Raw genomic sequence first — 17,458 nt, 5'->3', positions numbered from 1 at the left:
GGGCGAAAATAAGGGTATGATAAAACAAGACAATGTTTTCACAAACAATGTGTGTGCATCTGTTTTTTTCTTATATAATAGGTTGTGACAACTTTCTTGACTAGTGTAATACAGGGTGATTGTTATAGAACCGACCTGGTAAATTTGCTAAGAATGCTGCAGACGATGCATATAACAGGGGGCAGCACTTATGCTACAAGGTTAAAGGACACATAGTGGTGCACATACGAACGTCTTTGCAGTGCAGGCGTCATACCCCAAAGATTCACACACCCCCACCCCGATCTCTACTATCCCGGATTTTTTATTGTGGGGTTTACTGAGGGGACAGGGTGTATGCAGAAAACCGCGTACGTTATGTTGCAAGCTCTAAGAACAACATTTCTGCTGAAATTAGGAACATCACCGGGGAAACAGTGCGGCGAGCCACGGCGAGTATGCTAACGCGGGTGGAGGAGTGCCTTCCTGAAAACGGCGGGCACTTTCAGCACATGCTCCGATCACAATCAACAGCACACTATCCAAGGTACGCCATGTATAAATTACGTTATTATCTGTATGGTAAATTTCATATTACAGCTCATTTTGTCGGGCCGGTTCTATAAGAATCACCCTGTATATGTATTTTATCAAAGTTTGGAGAATATAATTTAAGTTTAACTTATGCGCAGATCATGAGCTAATTGTTTTAAAGTGGAAATCGAATATCTGTATATCCAAACCGGGTCCTGAACCCGAAACTCTGAATTACAATGCGAAATAATTACTGTCGTTTCAGCTTTGGAAAATAGATTTTGAATGCGTATTTGGCAAGCTTCGAATATATTAGATATTATACAGATATGATTAGAATAATTAAATCAACAAAGCTTAGGTGGGCAGGCCATGTGGCACGAATGAGAGGAAAGAAGAGTTTACAGGATTCTTGTTGGGAAACCTGATGGTAAGATACCTGTAGGAAGGCCACAACGAAAATAAAGGGATAACGTTGAGATGGACCTAAAGGAAATCTGTAAGGAGAGAAAAGATTGGATTGATCTTACCCAGGATAAGGACAGGTGGAAAGCTTGTGTGGCTGTAGCCACAAACCTTCGGGTTTAAGAAGGCTAAAGAGTTAGTTAGTTAGTATTTGACAAGCTTGTTTTTCTACAGAGAGTAATGGTTGAAAAAAAGTGTTGATGTAACACAATGTAATTCAACGTCATTCCAACTTCACTTCAACGCAAGAATTCGCAAAAGCACTTCACAAGATGCTTCAGCCTGTTGCCTCCAACGCTTTATGACATCCTCCAGCACCAGAATGACTGCAGCTTATTTTATTGTCACGTGCTGTGCCGAAATTTTGAAATTTGTAGTCGTAATTTGTACCTGACTGTTTCGTAACGAATGGGTGCGACGAATAATGGTGCTGGAATTGTACTCTTCTCTAGTTAATTCACCTATTTTACCCATGTCACTGGTTTCAAACGAATGAAAAGTCCGACTCGTCATTTAACTATAGATCAAATCATATTCGACGTTATAAATTTACTTTCTCTCTCTCTCTATCTTTCTTTCTCTCCTCTATTCTTTGTATCTCTCTCTTTCTTTGTCTCTCTTTCTCTCTCTATCTTTCTTTCTCTCTCTCTCTTTCTTTCTTTCTCTCTATCTCTCTCTCTCTTTCTTTCTCTCTTCCTTTCTTTCTCTATCTCTCTTTCTTTCTTTCTCCGTCTCTCTTTCCTTCTCTCTTTCTCTCTCTCTTTCTTTCTTTCTCTTGTTCTCTCTCTTTTTCTTTCTTTCTCTCTCTCTCCCTTTCTCTTTCTCTCTCTTTCTTTCTCTCTCTCGTTCTCGCTCTCTCTCCGTTTCTCTTTCTTTCTCTCTCTCTCTTTCGCTCTCCCTCTATTTCTCTCTTTCTCTCTCCCTTTTTCTCTCTCTCTTTCTTTCTCTCTCTCTCCCTTTCTCTTCCTTTCTCTCTCTCTCTATCTCTCTCCGTGACACGACAACTCTTAAAGGAACAAAGAATGCCAAACACCTCTGCTGTCTTCTGGTTCTGGAGGTTTCCACTTTGAATCGAATCCGTGACCGTTTTCACAAACTATAGTAGTCAAACCATTTGACTACAACGGTGACCCAATTATACTACCTTTTCACCTCTAAAAACAAAAACATATGTGACGGTAGCAATAGAGGAACAAGAGTTAAATTTTGTATAGGTTAAGTCGTAATACTACACGCTGATCACAAAGTACCGGTACAAGTAAACAAGCAATTGCATTGTATTTACTGACAACTTAAAAGGGATTTAATATAGCTATTCTGTAATACAAATATGTGCGCCGTTATTATTATTATGACTAGGGCTCGGAAGATGGCGAAGTTAAAAATTCTCTAATAATGACTTACAGAATGACCTTAAAATTGTTAAAAATGACCTAATTTTTACTCTTAAAATGAATGTTTGATTCTTTTATAAATTACAAAAGAGTATTTGAATAATTCGATAAAACTCGATGTTTTAACTACTGAAACAAAGGGTAAAAAGCAATTATGTGCTAATGTAGTTTTATTTATATTTACTTCAAGGTTAAATAAAATGCACTTTAAGGCTTTTCTAGAAAAGTTAATCACCTCCGTTCATAGAGGACCTTGCACGGTAGAGTAGTGTTCTGCCTGTGTCAGATTACAAGCTACTTATATTGTGATTAATTTTACTTTAAAACCACAGGTTAAAGAAATAATATTATCAAGGGAACCTCAAAGTAGACTTCACACAAAGTATTTTGTTTCCTGCAGGAGAAGTAAATTTACCACAATCCATTGCCAAATTCCAAAATAATATTTTGCTATTCCATTGACAGTATTTTCGTTTACTGGCGAACTTGCTAAAACGACCATGTCAGGAAATTTAAATATGCAAGTTTGCTAGTAAATGCATTTACAGTTCACGAAACAACAAAGGAGGAGAAAAATAAACCTCAAAAATGAAGAAAAATGAAACACAAACGGCAAAATAACTGAAAAATAACGTAAAAGTGAAAAAAAAAGGCCCAAAAATGAAAAAAATAACCTGTTTTCTGGCTCTAACTGAAGAGAAACTTGATTTGAAGGCTCAGAAAAAAAGAGGTGATTTTTCAACTTCGGAGCTCTACTTACCATCTAATCTTCATTCATCCTCACTGTTCTAAAAAAAAGTGTAGGTGGCAACATTGGAAATGTCTCGTCCTCTGTGACCATCTGTATATTCTTAGTTCGGTTATGATATATTGAAGTTTACTCGTCTCCGAACCATGGACGAGGCAAGGATGATACATCCAAGTTTCTATTCCATCATCCATTTCATGGATTCATCATTCATTCTCATCGTCACAACTAATCCAATATAAGCGGTGTATTTATACCTAACCAAAATATAGATAGATTGGAACCTATTGGCTTTCAAATTAAATGAGTGGCTCAAAATGTAAAGAAACCTTTTTTAATAAATGTTGGGTATGATTCTGATGATACCAGATACGGGCTAGAATTAATATTTTTTAGATGAGATCTGCTTCTATCAATCGTCGTGGCTACTAACACTCCTTATTTTCTTATATATTTCCTTCTTACTTCCTTTCTGTATCTCTTTTCTCTCGTATATTAATATTTACCTCTCTCTCTGTCTCTGTTTCTGCATAGTTTTCTCTTCTTCTGTTTCACTTTGTTCCCCTGTTATATCTCCGTTTATTCCTCTGTTTACTTATCCTTGTTTCTATCTATCTATGTTTTTACTCTTTTTCGTTTTTCCTTCCTCTCTCTTCCTTTGTATCTTTCTTACTCTCTTTGGCTTTCTATCTTCATTTCTTCCTCTGTTGCTCTACCTTTCTGTCTATATTTTTCTAATTTTCTCTCTTTCTTCCTGCAATTGTTTGTCTATCATCTTTCTTCTCTGTTTTTCTCTTTCTTTCTTTCTTTTTGCATATTTCTTCTCTTCTAAGTCATGTTATTTCTCTTTTTATTTCTTCCTGTTTCTCTATTTCCCTGGGACATGGGCATACCCAGACTTCTTTCAGAATTAATGTCACTTGTAAAATGATACTTGTGATACTTGGTCGTGGTGTTCTCTTACATGTAAAACACATATGCATCATTATTACAATGCTGTTACGATAAGACTACAATTGTTTTAACGACTTTCTGTTGATTGAAATAATTATACTCAATCTACTACATAGTACATTACTGTTAGAACAGAGAAATAAATAATTCCAAATACGTGTTTCGCATCTATTGTCGAGGGATAACTTTGCCCTAGTGAACTTTGCTACAGGTAAGAAAGAAAATGTTTCTACTATATTGGAGTGAGTTCGCTTGAGATAAATTTAATATCATTTTGGCTACGGATTCTTTACAATATAGGAAATTGAATAGTTTAAAATGAATTCTAATGCAAATTAAGAGAAATATTTGTTTCAAATAGGGAATTCAATATTTAATATGTATGCAAATCTACATATTACATTTCAGTGTTACATAATCTGTTGCTCTTCCCCCCAAAGAATCTTGATCTACAGTTACATAAATATGTATACATGTGTGGCATTAAACTTTCCAAAGTTATCTAAATATACTATGAATAAGTAAAGTAGTATAAATTTATGTAAAACTCTGCCCTCTAGCTGTCACTTAGACTAAATAATATGTTAAAATATAGAAATGCTTAAGCCTCGCGTCAGGTCAAGTTTACACCATGTTTTTGCATATGTAGATCCAAACTTGAGCGCAGAATATAGTTCCGCTGAGACGGGTTCCATTCCGACACAACTGCACACTTGCAAGAAAACAGTTATTTAATGTGTAATATACAGACAAAATGATACATTCATTATCAGGTATGGACTTGATCGGTTGCAATCACTGTGCAGACGAACTTGGATCCGCAGATTCTCCAACTGGAGTTTGTATTGCGCTGAAGAATCGCTGAAGATCAAGAGCGAGACGGGCGAGACTGAATACGTTGCAGAGCGCGTGGAATCCGTGATACCAGTGTTGCACATTCCTATATTTTAACCCTATTTATCGTGATTCATTACTAATCGTGCTATACAGCGGCGAGAAGAGCTGAATCGAGGTATCCTGTTCAGTGCCCGGCTTTGCCCGAGTTCGAGTGTTATTTTGAGCATCATCCGAAGGAAAAAGCTCTTCAAAATCAAACAAGATGTTTTAAATCCATATTCCTCCTTAAGGCAACAAGACCAAAATAAAGCAGGGCGTGACGTGATTTGCCGTGATTTCCTTTCTCGCGCGGATTAATACATAAAACCTGCTGCAAACTTAACCTGACGCAAGGCGTCCGTGTTCCTTGACAACTGTGATTTAATCATGGGGTGTGTGGACGGCAACGTGAAGTTAGAATGAACATGTTACATAAAACATATTTGTGCGCACGGGGAGAAAGGGGGCCAGTTGTGCCCCTCTTAATACTGTCGCTTAGAAATTTAGTGTAGAGATATCTTATTACCGTTATTAACCAATATTATTCTCTTTAAAAAGAAAAGTATTTTCAAGCCGACGAAAATCCTAAGCAAAATGTTTTGACATTATTGTGCTCAACAATGTGAGGAACAATGACTAACTCTTAACATGGATTGTTTGGAATCTAAAAAAATGCCACGTACATGAAAACTTAATCTAGTGCATAGGCGTGCGCACGGTGGGGGCAGTTGCCCCTCCTAATACTCTCACTTTGAAATTTACTGTAGATAAATCTTATTACCGTTATTATACAATATCAGTCGCTTTAAAAAATATTGTCAAGCCGACGAAAGTTCCCACCAACTACGGCGGGTTTATTTCCTATTTATTGGACTATTTCACTTCGTTCTCTAGCAAATTACTTGCTGTTAAGACTCACGTATTTTATTCGTTGTAGTTGTGTTACACCCACGTGGTTGCAGAATAAATTGGTCACACATTGGAAATGAATAATATATGTTTAGCTGTTTTGAATCTGCTGTACGGAATCATGTTTATATGTAAATTATTCTGAACCACAGAGAAGAAAAATGAAGGGAACAGAACTTTTGTGCCACGGAAACGGGAATTCCTGTAATAGAGTGATTTTCGGGGGTCTGGACAAACACTTTATACGCTCCTGTTTAGTGCCCATCAATACAATAAAACAGTCAGATGGAATGATTTTTTTCTTTCTCCGACTGAACTTTCATCGAGGTTTTTGACTTAATTAATCAAATGTCTGCTCAAGCCTATGATAAAACTTGGGAAGAAATGCTGGGTTGGTTGTTTTAAGTCCACTTTATGCACAGTAAGGCTAATCGGCACTGGGCCTACAGTTTAAAGTGGGATCCGAAGCACTATGTGCCTCCACCGGGTACCGAACCCGGGACACTTTGATTACAAAAGCGACGACGCTACTCTTCACCACCGCGGAAGCGCAGGGGAAGAAATGGTGCCGACTACACAGTTCCAACTTGTCATATTGCGAAATCGCGTGGAAGAAACCAAACATACACTGAATGCTGGGAAACGTCTTCAAGGCAAAGCTTCGCCTGAGGGTAGGTGCCAAAACAAACCTTTTGTGGGCGCGTGGTTGGAATTATCAACATAGAGTTTCAGCATCCAACTTGAATGTCATCTCAATCAGCGCCGCCTGTGACAACTAATGCGTAATTCCATACGCTTGTGGAGGGAGTGAAAGTTTGATGTACCAATTGAATTAAAGGATAAATCCTATTTTTGAAATATCACAGGTAGAATGCCGATTTTTACCCTATTCCTAAATATCATCTCCGGTTGAATTTCCTGAAGGGTCACGTTGCTCTTTAGTAGCACTTCATGTTATGTAATGTTTACGAGCAAATGCTGCTTAGGAGGCAGGTTGTATTGCGGATTTAACTTCAAGGACGTAAACATGATTTCTTCTGGAAATGCATTTTTGTGCCCTTATTCTTTCCTCTGATAACCGCGACGATGAACACGCACAGGTAATTCAAACAGATCGCGGAAAAAACACTTCTTAGGGTTCGAACCTAACGGAGATTTCACACCGAAGCGACAAGCAACAAGCGACACATGTAGCTTCGAAGCGAAATCTCAGTAATCAATTGAATCTTTCGAACTACACGTGTCGCCTGTAGCTTACGTGTCGCTTGGAATTAGCCGTTTTCTCAGTAAGTTTTTCAAAACCGAGGATCAATTGATTACAATGCGACGACGTTGCCGTTACGCTATCCATATTTTATATTTATCAAAAAGCCTAAACGTATTCGAACAATTAGTCTTATTGATTATACCAGAATTTATTTATCAATATTTAATTTCAGGGGTACATATTAATTCAGGTATAACATTTTAAATACTGGAAAGGTGTTTGCGAGGAAAATCCGGGAGAATCAAATGGGATCCGGGCATTGACATTTGGCCACGGTCTCGAAGGTTGAGAACCACTACTGTAATGTTTAGGTCTTTGCTTCATCCAGGCTGGAAAGGAGACCAAGAAGTCTAGCGTATACAGTTGGAAGTCAGTGCACATGATTTCTTCGTTTTCTCATGGGGTTTCTCCAGAGATTAAATAAGTTGCACAAATTTTAGATGATTTAAAAATAGCAATCGTCTGGTGAGTAATAATCTGATTAGTGCAATTATATCGGTATCGTAATTTGAACTGAGCATAGAAGTAAGTGCCGCTTGCAGCTTGTCGCTTCGGTGTTAAACTCTCGTGTCGCTTGTGAAATCTTCCTAAGACCTGTGTATAGCGCTCTAAGTTAATTACTCTGCCACGACATCTTTAGTGGAAATGTAAAGAACCATTTCGTCCATTGAAGTCATGTGGGCCTCCCCCATAGCAAATACAGTCGCCTTGAAATCAAATTATTCCTGGTTCGAAATCTAGTAGATTCCAGCCCATTAACCAATCTGAGAAATAAGACATTTTATGAAAGTATGCATTCAAAAGAGATGGATATTTGTGGAAAATCTGAATAGATAAGTAACACGATAGCATGCTATACAATTAAGACCGGTACAATCACTAGCCTTAAAAATAAGTCGGTATAGCGCCCGTCTGCAACGTGGGAAATCCGGTTTCGATTCGTGGGTAGGTGAAGATTTTTGCGACAATGTCAAACGACTCTTGCCTCCAACAAAATGAGTACCTGAGAGCAACCCTGGGGTAATCGTGGCCAAAGTGTGGTGTTGATAACATCACTTCCACAATAGTTGAGATCGTTAGGCTGCAAGATGCTACCTCCATAACCCCCCCCCCCCCCACACCTTTATGCCGTCATGACAATGACATACCTATACATAATGGCCGAGGTTCAATTATAAATTTTAAAGCTTTGGACACTTCAGCCCCAACATCAGACCATAAGTGAAATTGGATTGGAAAATCCACTGCGACACATATATAAGCTGCCAAGGATGGACCACTAATAAAATAACATCTAGAACTATGTAGAAGTGCCACATCTTATCCCGCAATCAGAGGGAACACATGTAAATCCAAACTCTGTGACAGTTAGGTAGAAGACTATAATAACATAAAGAAAATCCTGCCATGTCATCAGGAAAATGAAAATAGTGAGTCAGAGACCAAGAAGGGCTGACACTGAAATTCAAACACAATCGACCAAGACTTCACTTGATTCATAGGGGCCTCCCCCATAGAGCAGTGGTAGCGTCATTGCCTTGTAATCAAGGGGTCCTGGGTTCGATACCCGGTGGAGGCACAAGTGGTTCGGATCCCACTTTAAACTGTAGGTCCAGTCCCGATTAGCCTTACTGTGTATAAAGTGGACTTAAAACACCAAATCAAACCAAACCAAACCACTTGATTCATAGGACATAGTCATGCATTGGATTTTAAAGAAAGTTATCTAGGGTTAACACAATTAAATGTTTGGTCCTATACTCTTACCAATACTTCCAGAAGATACTTATTATATACTAGTTAAAGAATCAATGGTGGAAAGACAAACAAAAAAAGTAACTTGGAATCTATTGTTGATCATTCTCCCCCTTTCCACAATTCATTGTCATATCCTCATTTGCTATATTCTTTCATTTTCACACTGTAATTTTTTTCACTATTGGGAATGACAGAGTGTTATCTATATTTTGCATTTCTATGACCCATACATACGCAGGTCCAAAATAAACATAACGTTCAATCCAAAATCTACTCTTCTCAAAATCCTATTCTCCACAATGCAATCTTATTCAAGCAATTACAAATAAAAGAATTTGCACTAGAAAATGTGATGCAAAAGAGTTCATAAGATACTTGAGAACGCACACGTACACAATTATGTAATAAATTATAACATTGTATAATTTTGTATTTTTTATGCGGCTTTTAATATTCATAAATTTGAAAAACATACTTATATAGTTCCATGTATAGAATTGCTTATTGTAATCTTTTCGTGAATTTGTATCCTGTTTAATTAACTAATATTATTAATGTTATTACTTTATTGCATTTGCAATTTAATATTAATGTAAAATATCAATGTCCTGACATCTACTGGGAAATAGCTTTTGCTCTCTTGTTTACAAATTAATATGTTTATTGAGATTCCTACCATACCTTATTCACTGTTCTGAAACGTTGATTTGAAAATACATAACAAAACAAGATCCAATGGCAAAATACGTACCGAATCACATAACAGAAGCGGATTTATAAATTGGCACTGCAGTACAGGCATTAGTGAACAAATTTTTGCAGAATTAGGTTAATGGAAGAAGATAGAGAGAAAACGGGGCGATGGGAGATGAACACAGAGGGTGAGGGAGGAGAATGAGATGGGAGAGGGAGAGGAATGAGAAAGGGGGACGAGAATGAGAGAGGGGAAGGAGAATGAGAGAGGGGAGGAGAAAAAGAGAAGAAGGGTGGACGAGAGAGAGAATGAGAGGGAGAAGAATGAGAGAGAGAATGAAAGAGGGAGGAGAATGAGAGAAGGAGGAGAATGAGAAAGGGAGGAGAATGAGAAAGGGAGGAGAATGAGAGAGGGTGAGAATGAGAAAGAGGGTGAGAATGAGAGATGGGGAGAATGAGAGAGGGTAGGAGAAAGAGAGAAGAAGGGTGGACGAGAGAGAGAGAATGATTGATTGATTGATTTAGTTTATTTTACTTCGCGTTTTGTGCCTCTTGGCTAATTTGCGAAGATGGGGATGAGTGATGAAATGATGAAATTGATGAATGGATATTCACAAACAACCAAGCCCGACCGGGATTCGAACCCTGGACCCTTGGCGTCGCAGCGCGATGTGCTAACCACTCGGCCACAGGGTCGGGCACAGAGAGAGAGAGAGAGAGAGAATGAGAGAGGGAGGAGAAGAAGAGATGGGATATGAACAGAGGGTGAGGGAGGAGAATGAGATGGGGAGGGAGAGGAACGAAACAGGAGAAGGAGAATGAGAGAGGGGAAGGAGAATGAGAGAGGGGAGGAGAAAGAGAGAAGAAGGGTGGACGAGAGAGAGAATGAGAGGGAGACGAATGAGAGAGAGAATGAAAGAGGGAGGAGAATGAGAGAAGGAGGAGAATGAAAAAGGGAGGAGAATGAGAGAGGGAAAAGAATGAGAGAGAGAATGAGTGAGGGAGAATAATGAGATAGAATGAGAGAGGGAGGAGAATGAGAGAGGATGAGAATGAGAAAGAGAGAGAATGAGAGATTGGGAGAATGAGATAGAGAGAGAGGGAGGATAAGAAGAGAGATTGAGAGAGAGTATATTGAGAGAGAAAGAGAATGAGAGAGGGAGGGTGGATGAGAGAGAGAGAGGGAGAGAGGGATGGAGGAGAATGAGAGAGAGAGAGAGGAAGAAGATGTTGTTAGAGAGAACGTCAATAAGACTTCGCCGTAATTTCTTTTATTCCAAATTCCTCATAATAGGACGGAATTAAAAAGTATGTTGATATTGATAGAACTGAAATTACGTGAGTCTTCATTCTCTTCATGTGTGAATAAAATGTACTGTTTGTCTTCAATAAAGTATGGCACGATTGATTTGAACAATAGAGGCTATAACAGAATATCACGTATTGGCTCATTCTGTCTTAACTATACATGCTAGTACTAATGGTGGTTTAAGAAGAATAGGAAATTAACCTTAGGCCTCATGATTGTATTGCCAGTAGCCTACTCCTTTCCCGATCCATTATACAAATTCAATAATCTCGATTTTGGTTATTTTGCGTTACTATTCTACATTTTACTAAAGTTTACGAAGCTTGTCCATCTATGCACGGATAGGTTAATCAGTGCTGGACCTACAGTTTAAGGTGAACTCGTAAGCACTATGTGCCTCCACCGAGAATCGAACCTGGGACCCCTTGATTACATTTATTCAGAATCTGTTCTACATACAATAGTATCTCGAGAACACATGAAATTTGGATTTCAGTGTACCATTTACTTTGTATGTAAAAACATTAAAATCAATTTTTCAAACATACTAGTTATATATGTACAGGGTGGTCACAAAGTCGCTTTTTCAAAATATTTGATTTCTTCATTTATTGGGGAAAACGACTTTGTGCCCACCCTGTATGTGAGTCAATTCTACTGTGCATTATTTTCCATTATTCTAAAATTATTTTACCTTGTATATTACTTATTCATCTCTTGCTATATATTTGTAGTGACTATGTATGTTATATAAACACTAAATATTTCGTTATTATTTATTTCAGTCCAATATTATAATGCTATTACATCCAACCGCAATACGGTGTTTCTACACTTTTGGTTGCAAGTGTTAATCTGAAATGTTAAGGTTGTATTCTGGGTAATTAATAAATTGAGCATGTTTATATGTATGGATATATGTTCCATTCCTACAGTTGGATATATAGGGTATACATAAAGTCCGGTAACACTTTAAAAAATATATTGTAAAGAAACTATTAGCATTACTAAGTGACACAGCACATTAGTTGAACGAGTAAAGTCATAAGTTCTTTTTTGTATGGCAGTTGTTTTCTGTAGTTCCATTTTTCGTCGATAGATGGTGGCACATTGAAGATGGCGCTTTCTGGAGCTGAGAAGAAAATTGTGTGCTATATTTTGATAAATCAAAGAGTGCTGCAGAAATGCACAACGGAAATTAACTATAATTACAAATTGGAATTTAGTTTTGTTTCAGTTCTAGAAATGGATTATTTAGGTTTATTGAAAAATGAGAAATTGGAAATTGGTGTTCCGTTTAATGGTTAAGACACCATAATTGGAATTTAGTTCAAAGGTAATATAACCCGTGGCTCTACAGCCCTTTAAGGGCCTAGACCGATCTCCCGGATGATAGTCTCCCTCCCACAATCCTATCTAAACGTGTGGGATCTTTAACTGTTAATGGAGTGGCGTGGGGTCAGCACGTCGAACCCTCAGCCGTTGTAGGAGCCCAGACCGCGTTACGCTACACACTCGTAGCTCCCCAATTTTCTCACAGTGCTGGGTTGCCACCAGTCCTATACACAGGCCGAAAACCCAGACACTGAACTTATCCTGTAATACAAATTACTGGACATTTCAATGTAACGATAGGGTACATCCATACCTGACCGTAGTTCGAACCTGTGACCTCTGGCTCCATAGAGCGTTACGCTAACCACTCAACCACGGAGGCCAGTTCGAACAAACTCATTACGGTCTGCTGCACGAAACAACAGAGACAAATGGCAAAGTCAAATCCTTCCCACAGAACACTTTCATTTACATATCTAATAATGACTCGTCCAGGTGTTCGCCCGAAAAGAAGAAAAGGATCCTAATGCGATTATAATCAAAGCCCGTGCCTGAATGCCATACACCCGCGCTTCACGAGTCTTGGCCAAAATGTCACCAGGCCTGTTGGAGGTCACGGGCCGGTGAATGTGTGTGTGTGTGTGTGTACTTGCGCACTCATCCTCGCGGGAAAAATGTCAGGAGGTTTTGGGTTGAATCTTTGCCCGGAAGGGGGTCGGCCCCTTTCACTTGTCGGCTGCGAGCGAGAAGCGCTGTTGGCGGGGGGAGGGGAAGGGGGCGGCTAGGTGAGACATGGTATATAAGGACCGCAATGGGTGACCCAAGGCAGACACAAGTTACCAACGACTCAATCAAGACACAGAAGTTAAAAAATAACAGGATTCACAATGAAGCTGGTGAGTTTGTTCTGTGTGGATTCTACTTTCTTGTAGCATGTTATTCTCCGACCATATTCTCAGGCGAGAACAGTGGACCTTGTAGGCCATTATGCTTCTGTGCAGTGTTGCAGTTAGGTCATAGTGAAGACATCTTTGAGCCGTGAAAACACACACCGTTGTGACTAACCGCGAGAATACTAAAATGTTTGTTGTAAGTTAATTTTTGCTCAGATAGGCTAATCAGGACTGGATCTACAGTTTAAAGCGGGATTAGAACCACTGTGCCTTCACTGGGGTTCGAACTCGGGAACATCTTGATTACAAGGTGACAGAGAGACCACTACGCCAGAACAAGGATGAATGATAGCTCGTGTGAGGTAACGAAAAGGGAAGGAAGCAGTGGCTCAAAGGGTACACATGCTACTGCAAGAACAAAAAACCTTACGAAAGTTTATCTTATGTCTACTCGATGCAAAGCTAGACTAATAATTCAAAATGAGTTACAGTGAAAAGTGGTATCCAATCTACTGAAAGGAACCTTTGCCGTGAATCGAACCTGGAACCCGCTGATTCAAAGACGATAGCTTAGTCGCTGCGCCATTTAGGAGTAGGCGTGCACAAAATAAAAGCCACAAGGGTTGTATTATCGAAAGAAAACTATTCATCCGTCTCAGATACGAGCTTCTGCGAGATTCAACTTAACTGAATAACGACAATTTGTTTTACATTAACAAACATGTAAGTTCTGTATTTAAATTTGAAGTTTTCGGTTTGCAAAATGTTTGACATAGTAAGTTAATCTGGATTAGACCTAAAATCTGAAGTTTGATGCGAAACACAGTAGATGTCACTACAGACATTCCAACATGATATCCATCGATTGGAAACTAGTATGCAATAAACGAAGCTTAATTTTTCTATGCTTCACGAAGAAATCTTATGGAGAGTACTGCTTAATACAGGTTTTCAACACCCTACAAAAATATTAATGACACTAAAATTATTCTAAAAGAACCGTGAACAGATAGATAAGTAAATGAATGAGATGGATGTCGGTGAATAGCTTTTGTGGTCAATTATTGATCGAAAACTGAACGTGCTACATATCTTATTCATAGTTTAGAAATTTCTAGACATTTTAAAGTTCTATTAAAACGCATACTGATAACTAGAGTCTATATTTGCCTAAATTAGGATTTTTGGTGAGTATAATATAAATATGCTTATTCTGTAGTGAGTGTAATTTGTATTTTTTTCTTATTTCCCCTTCTAAAGGGCACTCGCAATGGAATGTCCGTGCGTATGGCGGGAGTCGAACCCGGGATTTTCTGTGGCGAGATTGTGGGTCGACCAACCACCTAGGAGGGGGGGTAGAGCAATGCCAATTTTACGATTTCACATCCCCAAAGCTAACTATACATATTGTTTATCTTGAAACAATGTAGACTTGCATAAAGAGTCCAAGTTCGAATCCTAAGAAGGCAAATTAAAAAGAAATCATTGACAAAAGAACATTCTGTTTAAACTGCACTCTACTAATAGCTATAAAACTCAAGAACGAAATCAAATCGTGCCTTATTTTGACTTCAACCGCAAATTTTGCAATTTGGTTTGTTTGATTGATTAAATTGTTGTGTCCAGTCCACTTTGTGCACAGAAAAAGGCTACTCGGGACTGGACCTACAGTTTAAAGTGGAATCCGAACCACTATGCGCCTTCACCGCAGATAGAACCCGGGACCTTTTGATTATTTGTCTGTGACAATACATTCATTAATATCAATACACTAATTAAAATGAACGTAAGAATTCACACAAAAAAATTCACAGTATATTTAAAGAACAATTTGTCTTTTTGTTACAAAATTCTACCACTTGTGACTACTCTGGAGCTGCTTGAAACTACACCACTTCTAAATTTTTATACGTTGAGGGACTTCGTACCGTCTATATGTAATATTTAGCTTCAGGGGAATTCTGAATACATGTTCTCTAAGCTAATCTATATTAATATAATCACCTTGTATTTTGCAGGTTCTCGTATTCGCAGCCATCGTTGCTTTGGCAGTTGCCAGGCCGCAGAACGACATCCAGGTTCGGTCCTTTACTTCAGATCTCGGCATTGGTCTTGGGGACTACAGCTTTGCGTAAGTTTCCCTTGCCTGTGTGTGAGGTTCATTGAACAATATTTACATCTATGTACAGTGGGATCCATGAGTATTACCGTCCAAATTATCCATCACCATGTTCGTGCATTTTATTTGATACAATAAGAGCTTCAAGAATTAAAAGAAAACTCAAAACAAGCTGTTGACAACTTCTGCACCAGCATACATAAAAATCCATCGCTTAAAACACATAAGATGTAAGAAAAATGAATGAAAATAGTCATGGACAATTTGTACGGTAATACTCATGGATCCCACTGTATCAATGTGTATTTTATTCTTAATACAACAGAATACACCAATCTGCATTTGAAAATGAAATCAGGTCTTTCTTCTGTAAGTATGCAGCGTTTATGTACATTCAGTATTAATTAAACAAACATAGAAAGAGAATTGTACAATTTTTATGTAACAAAGACTATGAAAAATTATAGTATTAGTGAAATACATTTCAAAAGACACAATAGACTATAATTTACATTATTATTAAATGATAGCAAAACTTTGCCATCTGTCGAGAAAGTTTGGAATATAAATTCTTAAAAGAAAGAGCTGTACGGCAATTTTGAATTCTGATGAAATGCTGAAGATCAAAATATTTGCTGCGATTCGGGTGGTGTAGAGGGTCAGTTACCCCTCCTTTTTCCACTTTAGCCCCCGCACTAAAGCCTCTTAATGCAAAGCCTTGTGTGCAAGAAAAGTACTACTGCCAGCAATACATTTATTGTTATTATTATTATTAATATTCATACAATATTAAAAACAATGAACCGACTAGAAAAGTACAACTTTAGTAACTTTCTAGACTAAGGTTAATTTTAGTCACTAAACTAAATCGGTACTTAATACTGTAAAAGAGCATTCAAATTAATACATATTGAAGAAACTATGATGGTTGTAAGTGTTGTATAGAACAACAGAGATTTTTCACATATGTAGATCACGATGAAGGATAGGTAGCATCAACGTAATATTTATTACATATAACATTTATTGCCTTTACATGTGTCTAATACACAATTAGATTAGTATTAGTGATATATAAATAGTTAAGAAAAGATTCCATTGTCCGAAATGAAGAAGATGGGATTATTAATGAAATAGTGAATTATGCTTTTCCGAATATCTGATTACAAGTGTATTCTATCAGCAGTCCTTTATTGACGGGTTCTTGATACAGCAATGAGGAAATGCAATAAGGTCGTTTTCGTAATTCTGTTACGTAATAAACTTGACCTTATGTTACCGTTTTTCTTTTCTGCAGCTATGAACTCAGCGACGGAACTTCAAGACAAGAAACAGGTGAACTGAGGGACGCTGGATCCGAAAATGAAGTCCAGGTTGTCCGAGGCAGCTACACCTACGTCTCCCCAGACGGCAGCACCTACACCGTCGAGTACGTAGCGGACGAGAACGGATTCCAACCCAAGACCACCCACGTTGCCGGAAGGAAGTAAATAAGCGGATGAAAACGGATATGACGTCGTTTACTAGTTCTTTTGGACATCTGAGGTGAAAATTTGCTCGCTGGCGGAGCCACTGATCTCAGGCGTCTGTCATATTTTTTCTCAAATTTCTTCTTATCTGTGGATGGACCTTTCTGGACTTGGTGAATGGACAACGATACAAAAGCTGTTATTTATTCCCACAGCTGCGCTGGAGCTGCTCATTTATAATCCCTAGGGAGGCTGCGACTATCACCCTTTGGTATCTCATCTCTTGCATGCTGTCTTCAAACCCGGGTATTATTTTTTAAAAAGAAATGACTAAAACAACGTAAAAAATTAATTTGGAGATCGACAATTATCTCCAAGTCGAAATGAGAGAATGATACAATTTGTACATATTGTATTTTTTACAGTAAATGTTTTTGTACTTAAGAACATAATAAAGATAGCGCTGTGCGTAATACTTTTATCTATGTATTTTTTCTACAAAATGAAGAATTCATTTATACAAAAACTGACATCAATTTTTGTCCCTACAAGCACATATACTTATATATCTTACTAAATATTGTTTTCAAAATACCACACTAGGATATTAACGAAACAAATACACATCCTCTCTATATGTAAAAAATATATTACCATTTATTTGATTTCATTACTAACTATAAAATACAATCAAATATAGAGTTCTATATTATCAACGGATTATCATTTTTCTGGTGAATGGATATATAAAACAGT

The 17,458-nt window shown here is 37.9% G+C and overlaps 1 protein-coding gene across 1 annotated transcript; it reads left to right on the top strand.

The window, feature by feature from the left end:
* Positions 1–13,045: 13,045 nt before the first annotated feature.
* On the top strand, positions 13,046–17,183 carry LOC145982979 (endocuticle structural glycoprotein ABD-5-like). The gene is made up of 3 exons (XM_083116259.1): positions 13,046–13,117; positions 15,133–15,245; positions 16,531–17,183. Exons 1-3 carry the CDS (start codon positions 13,109–13,111, stop codon positions 16,721–16,723), a joined length of 315 nt encoding a protein of 104 aa, XP_082972385.1. The 5' UTR covers positions 13,046–13,108; the 3' UTR covers positions 16,724–17,183.
* The last annotated feature ends 275 nt before the right edge of the window (positions 17,184–17,458 follow it).

Source organism: Lepisma saccharinum, unplaced genomic scaffold (assembly GCF_977018435.1).
Source record: "Lepisma saccharinum unplaced genomic scaffold, izLepSacc3.1 HAP1_SCAFFOLD_513, whole genome shotgun sequence".
NCBI classification, from domain to species: domain Eukaryota; kingdom Metazoa; phylum Arthropoda; class Insecta; order Zygentoma; family Lepismatidae; genus Lepisma; species Lepisma saccharinum.
This window is presented reverse-complemented; position numbering and strand designations above follow the sequence as displayed.

Excerpts from the sequence above, each read along its gene's own strand:
- LOC145982979 (XM_083116259.1), top strand. Across the intron at positions 15,246-16,530 it reads CTTGGGGACTACAGCTTTGC|CTATGAACTCAGCGACGGAA; the intron begins GTAAGTTTCCCT and ends TCTTTTCTGCAG.